This window comes from Alnus glutinosa, chromosome 1, assembly GCF_958979055.1.
Source record: "Alnus glutinosa chromosome 1, dhAlnGlut1.1, whole genome shotgun sequence".
Lineage (NCBI taxonomy): Eukaryota > Viridiplantae > Streptophyta > Magnoliopsida > Fagales > Betulaceae > Alnus > Alnus glutinosa.
In genome coordinates, this window is record NC_084886.1 from 6,447,324 (window position 1) to 6,456,567 (window position 9,244).

Below are 9,244 nucleotides of genomic sequence, written 5' to 3' on the forward strand. Positions count from 1 at the left end.
TCATGAACCTGTATGTGTGGCAGTCTCGGCATTAATTTGGCCAAAGGGAGCATTACATCAAGAGAGTAAATAGAAATCTGCTCTGCTCTTTCATGGAATTGATCACAACCCCAACCAAGCATGTATGACAACCAAACTGTCAATCTTCTAGCTCTATATTAATGAGACAAACGAACCCACATTTTTTTTTTATTATTATTATTATTTAATTACCTAACTGAACACTAAAATTAAAAAGATAAAATATATATATATATATATATTAGAGGATGATAGAATCCCCCTTAAGGTGGTCGGATGCCTCTCATCCTTTGAGTAGATGATCAACCAACTCCTCTGCTTCTCAACGATTTCCTTGTTCCCATTTGCTCTTTTTCCGACTCTCTCTCTCTCTCTCTATCTCTCCCTTCCCCACTCTTTGTGGGTACCGTACTACTTTAGAGGCCTAAATTAAGTTCTTTTATATACTTGGTCAGTGAAATGGGCAGGTCTCCATGTTGTGAGAAGGTGGGATTGAAGAAAGGGCCATGGGCCTCTGAGGAAGACCAAAAGCTTTTGGATTACATAGAAAAACATGGCCATGGAAGCTGGCGAGCCTTGCCGGCAAAGGCTGGTAGGTTTACGAGGACCCTTATACAGTAAATAACATAGTTTTACGACTAGGATGACTAATTGGTGCTACTTTTTCTTTTTCTTTTTCTTCTTTCTGGGTGGGTTTTAGGGCTTCAGAGATGTGGGAAGAGCTGCAGATTGAGATGGACTAACTACCTCAGGCCTGATATTAAAAGAGGAAAGTTTAGCTTGCAGGAAGAGCAGACCATCATTCAGCTCCACGCTCTACTCGGGAACAGGTAATAATATTCTTTAAAGAGAAGCTAGTCAATATATAGTTCCTACAGTTTCTAAACATTATAACTTACTCCAAATCTCCAATATCATCATTCGATCTGCTCGCACTCTTTCTTCCGTCTACGACTCGTCGAATTTTGACCTTTAATTTTGTGTAAGATTATAGTTGAGAAACAGAATCAGAAAAGAAAAAAAAGAAAAATGCATGTAAAAGAGCTCCAAATTATGGAGTACAAAAATTTCAAAATATTACTGGCTGCAAAACCCACTGTCACTGGGTGCATGTATCATTTCACTAATCACTACGTATACTACTCTTGATAACGATAATGAGATTGAGCTATATAGTACGTACATTGAGAGCGCCATTGAAAATATGCATACGATAAGATCCCTGCCCCATGCATTCACACACACACACATATATATATATGGTTTAGGGAAATGTTAGTTGGACTCAAACTATATATTTATCTGGGGTCCAAAGCTTAGTTTTAACGAATGCCTCTTTCACTTGTAAAGTGGAAGGCATGAAAGCCGAACTATATATTGTGCAAGACCAGACACAAATACGACCATGCATCCCTAGCTACCTTTTATCTCAGCCTTTACTTTCATTATCATCTTTTTCATTCTGGAATGTTCCATGAAAACGACATAGCACCTCTTTTCCAATATTACACGTACATGATTTTTCCTTTCAGATGGTCTGCTATAGCAACTCACTTGCCCCAGAGAACCGATAACGAGATCAAGAACTACTGGAACACGCATCTCAAGAAAAGACTTGCTAAGATGGGCATCGATCCCGTGACCCACAAGCTCAAAAGCGATGCCCTGTGCTCCGGCAGCGGCCACTCCAAAGGCGCAAACAGTTTAAGCCATATGGCTCAGTGGGAGAGCGCACGGCTGGAAGCCGAAGCCAGACTGGGAAGAGAATCCAAGCTTGTGTCTTACCCTATCCAACAACAGCTCAGCACCCCTTTTCCGGCTCAGCTCATCAGCAAAAACCCAACTCAACCCGCACTACCTCCATGCCTTGACGTACTCAAAGCATGGCAAAGGGTATGGTCGAAGTCGATGAGTGCCGGCATTTTCCCAATCGCCGGCGACGACCTCGAGTCTCCAACATCAACGTTGAACTTCTCCGAGAACGCACTCCCCATCCAAACTATTGCATTCAATGAAAGCACAAAGACTGCAGCACTTGATTTCGCTAAAAGCTCAGTTACTTGCGAAGGGGGGTTTACCAAAGAAGTCCGTCAAATGGCAGAACTCAAAGAAAGATCGGATGACGCGATGGTATTGCAGGACATGACGTATACTATGGAAAGTGCATGGTTTGAGGACTCTTTTAGGGATGGGAATGAAAACATGCCTCTCTCATATATCATGGAAGGTTTCACGAATATCTTGGCTTATAGTTGTGACGGACAGAACTCATCGATGGCTGGAGAGAACTTGGATAATGGGGAGAATAACAAGAATTACTGGAACAGCATACTCAATCTGCTGAATGCTTCGTCATCTGCAGGTTCGCCTGTGTTCTGAAAGTGTCGAACAATTTTCTGAGATCAGGTTGCAGGATAGTTAGGGGTCATGTTGCTCTGCATCACAATGTAATACTGATCAGGATCGACTTCTAAATTAGAAAAAAAGAAAAAAAAAAAAAAAAAAAAAAAAAAAAAAAGACTTCTAAATAAGAATTTATTTAATCACCACCTTTATTCAAAATGATTTCTTCTGAATTATCAAAAAAATTGAACACCGCCCTTTCCATTTGATGTATTGCTCGTTATCACAGAAGATTAAGAGATAGAAAGGGTTGAATTTAATTATTTTAGGAAAAATTTTACTTAGCTTTTTTATTTTTTATCACTTTTATAATCTTCTTAAACTTTTAAAAAGTATCAATACTGAGTTGCGTTTTTGTAAAAGTTTACACTGCCTTTGTTAAGGTTTAAAGTAAAATCAGACGCCAAATAGGTCAAATGTCCATTATATCTCAGTAAAATTAATAAAAAATATATATATAAAATTACCCATAATTTTTTTTTTCTAAAAAAAAAAAGAAAAAACAATTATGGCAGATACGAAAAGCTAGAGGAAACTCCAAAACCGATACCAACAAGTAATTAATGGGCCCACGGACCGATGGATTCATGTCACACTTTAACACGTTTTTTTTATTATTATTATTATTAAAAAAAATGTTACCTTTGCAAAAAAAAAAAACACGTTTTTCAATTTTTTTTTTTTTTTTAAAAAAAGAAATTGGGTTATTTATTTCAACGCAGATGTAGGCCAGAATGTTGTTACGAATACCTAAGAGTATTCCGCTTCCCAATAGTTCATTCTTTTTCTTATATATAAGAAAATTGTTAAAAAAAACACACAGTAAATACTCTATTGATTTTTTAAACATTGAAAATAATATAATTTTACCGTACCTAATGTGTAGAGTTCCAAAAGAGTTTTCCTATATATCTATTATTTTAATATAAAATATTTTTCTTTTCTTTTCCATCTCTCATCAAAAGCCTTTTATAGGGATTGTGTTGAAATTTTGTGAAAAATGTAAAAGTACGTACAAACTTATATTAGTAAATAAAGAATATTTAATTGATATAAGGAAAGATAATGAAAACTATCGTGGAGAAGTAATGATTCAATACTATTTAAATATACAACTTTTCACCACATTGCCACATTAGTAAGGTAATCCTCTACTATTTTTTAAAAATAAATTAAGGTGATAGATGTGGCAAAGTGGTGAAAGATTTTATATTTAGATAGTGTTGAATTATTACTCATTATGGAGTGTATTTGAATTAAAAAAAAAAAAAAAAACAATTGTGTTCTAAAATTTAAGTAAAATCAAAGAAGGTACTGGGAATCCTCTTTAAAAAGAAACAGATCGAAGAGAATTACGGACTTTGTTTGGAAAGAGTGTGCAATTGAAGATGCTTTAAATAGATCTAGGCCTTGGTGCAGGTTGTTTTTTGTGAGGGTAGTGTTCCCTTCCCTAGGTAGCTCTCAGTTTAATGTCCCTGATGGAATGCTGTGGGAGAGATCTATCTTTCTGCTGTACATACATATATAGAGGGAATTATCCATCGCAGACCTAAAAAAAGAAAGAGAAGTAAAGAAGAACGAAGAACCAACTCCATCATTGTTATGTATCACATGGGACAAAGGACGAGAACAAAAGATTTATCAAACAGTCATATATTTTTGTTATTTATATTCCGTTTGTTTCGCCGTAAAATAATTTCGACATTTTACGATGTTTAGTAGGGGCGAAAATAATGATCAATGAAAATCATTTTCGGTTTGACGGTAAAACTTTCTTTAATTTTTGGAAAACGATTTACGGTTTTAAAAACTGTAAATCGTTTTTTGAAATTAAACTTTTCGTCCTTACAAGCATGTTTGATATCCGATTGTCGGAATCAAACAATGGTCGGTTGTCGAAATCCAGGCGGCACCGAAATCCGGTGACATTCGGCCACCGTCGCCGGATGCCGAAGGACTAGATTCCGGCCGAATCTGGCCGGAATCCGGCCATGGTCAGAAGCCGGCCGAATCTGGCCAAAATGGCCGGGATCCGGCCACGAATCCGGAGGAGCCCGGCCGGAATCCGGCAATTTTGGCCAGATCCGGCCAAACGTGCTCGCCGAGATCCGGCAACGGCGACCGAACGTTGCCGGATTCCTGCGACAGTTGCATTTTCAAGAAAATTATTTTTTTTTTTAAATGATTTCTTCGAAAATATTTTACGACGGAAACCATTTTACATCGAAACAAACGGAGCATTAGTTATCATTTATCTATTAGAGTCTATCTTTAAGTAGGAAATAAATGAATAATATGTTATCTAGGGACGGAGCCAGAAAGTATTTTGGGCAGGGGCCAAGCCGTTAAGGCATAAATTACAAATATATTAAAATCGGAGTAGGGGTCAAAACATGAATAAGAAATATATAAAGATTGAAGATGAAATAAATATATAAAGACAAAATTAACATCAATTTCGTTTTGACAAAAAAATAATAATAAACAAAAGAAAATATACAAAATATGTGTTTCATAATACATTAAATTTCAGCCAAAACATCTATTAAAATGGAACCCGTCGTGTTTTTGAATCGCAAAAACCATCTATGATTGAATCTATGCTAATTGTAGCAGCAACTTCTCTTTCGATGTACACCATTAGAGAATCCGTCAAAAACTCATCTTCAATTTTGTTGTGAAGCCTAATTTTGACAATATTTATGACTGAAAATGCTCGTTCTGTAGTTGCGGTAGAAACGGGAAGAGTAAGTACAAGTACAATAACTCGAAAAACAAGTTGGTAGATAGTTGATTTTCCGGTACTAACCAACCATTGGCACAATTCAAAAATATTTGACAGTGCTTGAAAACTCGAATGTTGAACTACATTATGCTTAGGGTTAAATACTCCTTTAGTCCCTGAGTTTTGAAGACTTTATTTTTTAGTCCCTAAGTTTCAATTTGCATCACAGATGATACATCAGTTTTGAGAAATGACTAAATTAGTACCTTGGTTAACTTCTCCGTCTAAAAACTAACTGTCCGCCACGTGTCAACCTCAGAAGTTGACACGTGGCACTATATAAAAAAATTAAAAATAAAAATCTTTCAAAATTAATTAAAAAATTTAAAAAAAAATTGTAAATTTTTTTTTTTTTTTAAAAAAAAAAAAAAAAAAAAAAAAGGGGCTTGGCCACCCCCATTTTGGCCAAGGAGGTGACCGGCCGGTCTGGGGTGGCCGAACCAACCCCATGGGGGCCACCCCTGGGACAGAAAAAAAAAAAAAAAAAAAAAAAAAAAAATTCCTGGAAGATCGGTTTTGCCCTTGGGGGTGGCCGAACCACCCCCGTGGCCCAGATCGGCCGGTCTGGGGGTGGCTGAACCACCCCCAAAGGGCAAAACGGGAAAAATAAACCCTAAAATTTGGAGGGTTTGGCCCTTGGGGGTGGCCAAACCACCCCCGTGGCCTACGGGGGTGGTTCGGCCACCCCCAAGGGAAAAACCGATCTTCCCGAAATTTTTTATTTTTTATTTTTTATTTTCTGTCTAGCGGGTGGCCGAACCAACCCATAGGGGTGGTTCGGCCAACCTAGACCGGCCGGCCACCTTCTTGGCCAAAATGGGGGTGGCCGGCCACCCCCATGGTGGCCAAAGGGGTGGCTCAGCCACCCTTTTTTTTTTTTAACTTTAATTTTTTCAATTTTTTAATTAATTTTTAAAGATTTTTTATTTTTTTATTTTTTTATATAATGCCACGTGTCAATTTTTGAGGTTGACACGTGGCGGACCGTTAGTTTTTGGACGGAGAAGTTAACCGAGGTACTAATTTGGTCATTTCCCAAAACTGATGTATCATCTGTGATACAAATTAAAACTCAAGGACTAAAAAATAAAGTCTTCAAAACTCAGGGACTAAAGGAGTATTTAACCCTTATGCTTATAATGGTTAAGTTCTATTTCCAACTGTTCATTTTCAAGATCAGTAAAGTCTTGCAGATAAAACTTGTTTACCAACAGACAAATATCATCAATTCTGAAAGATTCAGGTGCGGCTCGAGGATCAAGAGCTGAACCGAGAATAAGCAACTCCACTGCATGCTCACTAAACCGGCGATTTAATTCTTACAATTGAGAATCTATTGAGGCACAAAAAATATTCGCTCGATAATGTTGCTCAATTGTAAAGTCGGCTTGTAGATGGCGAGCTCGACCTCGTCTCTCAACACAACGAGCATTCATATCTAGGACATCTATATTGTGTTTCTGGCAAAATGACTTCACATTAGTAAGTAAATCATCCCATTTATCATCTCTATATTGTCGGATATATGCTTTAGTGGATGAAACAAGATTCATGGCACTTAAAATGTCTTGATATTTTGATTGCAATTCTTGACATAGATGATCAGTGATCTGCATTGTTTCTTTCATGAGGTGCAAGATGAAAACAAATTCAAATGAAGTCATCACCTGGTAAACTGAATCTGCTTCTGCTCGTTGGGAAGAAGTAGTTCCCATATCAATTATTTTAAGAAGAACTTCACAAGCTGGACTAAAAATTTTGATCAAGTTAGAAACTGATCTCAAGTGAGAACTCCAACGAGTATCTCCAACCCGTTGTAAATTACTAATTTGATTAAGTCCCATTCCACTCTGAATCTCATCAATTTCAATTAGGCAAGCAATTTCAGCAGTTTGGGCAATCCGCAATTCTTCAAATCGATTGCACGAAGCACAAACGATATTGACAATAGAAGTCAAATTAGTAAAAAATTGATGAACAAAAATAATTTCATTTGATGCCGCCACTAATGCCAATTGCAAACGATGTGCGAAACAATGAATGTAGTAGGCATATGAACAATCATTTGAAACCAAAGCTTGCAACCCATTCCACCCACCTCGCATGTTACTTGAGCCGTCATATCATTGCCCTTGAATATTTTCAATCGCTAACTTATGTTGAGACAATATAAAATATATACCATTTTGTAGGGTTACTGCCGTAGTATTAGAGACATGAACAAGCCCAAAAATGCGTTCCCGCACAAAACCATCTTTGTCAACAAATCTTAAAATTATAGCCATTTGCTCATTCATTGACTCATCACGAGCTTCATTAACAATTATGCAAAACTTTGCATTACCAATTTCTTTGCAAATTGTCTCCTTCACTTTGGTTGAAAAAATATGTAAAATTTCTTTTTGTATCATTGGTGATGTGTAAGAGGCATTTTTTGGAGTTTTAGCTATCACTTCAGCAATTTGTTCATTATATGAAACTATCAAATTCAATATTTCAAGAAAATTTTCACGATTCGTTGAATCCACACTTTCATCCCGACCTCTAAAAGAAATACCCTGAAATGCCAGCATTTGAACAACTTCAATTGAAGCTTTTTAACTGCAGTCGATTGTTTGCAATTTGTTTATAAGTGAAATTTTCAAACACATTTTGTATGTGTTGAGACTGGTTCTTCAAGTCTTCGTATGATCTCTCAGCAATTCTATGAAATAAATTATGATCTATTCCTATATGATTGAGAAAAGCACAATTTTTTCCATCTATAACTTTCTTCCAATTTCTGAATCAATTTATAGTGAATACACGTTGCGTAGGATGTCTAGATGGCTTATTAAAGAGAAAGCATAGTAGACAAAATGCTGCATCTTTTTTCTTCGAATATTCAAGCCATGTAGGAAATAAATTGAACTATGAAGGTTGAAAGCTACGAAGATGATTTGGATTTCCAGATTTTGGATACTCTTTAAGGATAAATTGGTACGGACCAGCTTGAATGTAAGCTCGTCGAATTTCATCCCGTTGATTAACATTATACTCCTATATTTGACGACACAATCCATGATCAAACTCCAATGAACTAATATCAAATTCACTGACGTTAATTCTTCGAGATTTTTTAGAAGAATTTTCAGAAACTATGATATCAGAAGTTGGCGACGATGTATCACTAACATTGGCATTTGAACTTTGTGCATTTTTTCTTTTAAAAAAGTCAAGTATTGTATTTGGCTTTCCCATCATCTACAGATAAATTTACATGGTTATATTGGAGTCTTTAGAAAAGTAAGAAAAAAATATTTGTAAGTTAGTAATTAATGAACTCACATAAAGAATAATAGAATATAATAGCTTTCACATGTCAAATTTTTCAATTAATTGTTTAGACTTACAAATTATAATAACAAATATTCACAATATTTAATAATCATAATATTCTAATTACAATACCACTTATATTAGGAATTGAGCTTAGAAAACTAACCTCAAAAAGTGCGATCTGCGTTGAGTGATTTTACATCGCTTCTGTGTTGCAAATTAATTATTGTTTTGTATCGTAAAATCATATCAAATCAACCATTTTCAAAATTTTATCTATACACAGTACAAAAAAACAATTAACAAACCTATTAAAAAAAAATTGTAAATTTTATCTGCACACAATAAACAAAAAAATTAACAACCCTATTAAAAAAAAAGAAAACTTTGTACCTATCGCTGTGATTTTTTGTACCTATCACTGTATCACAGCATTTCTATCAGCTTTTTGGATATTGAGAACAAAAAAATAATTTTTTTCTTTCACTCTCTAGGGACAATTGGACAAATGTCAAAAGCTTAAAGCTTTTTCAATGGACAAGTCAAGTCAAAAAAGTACACAAATCCACAATATTTTTTCACTTTTCTAGTGTCTAGACACTTCCATAAAAAAAGAAAAAAAAAAAAAAAGAAAAAGAAGTTGGTTTTCACTCTCTCGGCTCTCCTAGTCTGAGTAGTCTCCTCTCCTTCCTCATACAGGCGAAAGCCAAATGGCCC

General features: G+C 35.7%; 1 protein-coding gene across 1 annotated transcript; it reads left to right on the top strand.

Moving 5' to 3' along the window:
* The first annotated feature begins 303 nt into the window (after nucleotides 1-303).
* On the top strand, nucleotides 304-2,438 carry LOC133858502 (transcription factor MYB106-like). The gene is made up of 3 exons (XM_062293975.1): nucleotides 304-613; nucleotides 722-851; nucleotides 1,554-2,438. The coding sequence occupies exons 1-3, from the start codon at nucleotides 481-483 to the stop codon at nucleotides 2,398-2,400; spliced, it is 1,110 nt and encodes a 369-aa protein (XP_062149959.1). The 5' UTR covers nucleotides 304-480; the 3' UTR covers nucleotides 2,401-2,438.
* Nucleotides 2,439-9,244: the final 6,806 nt, after the last annotated feature.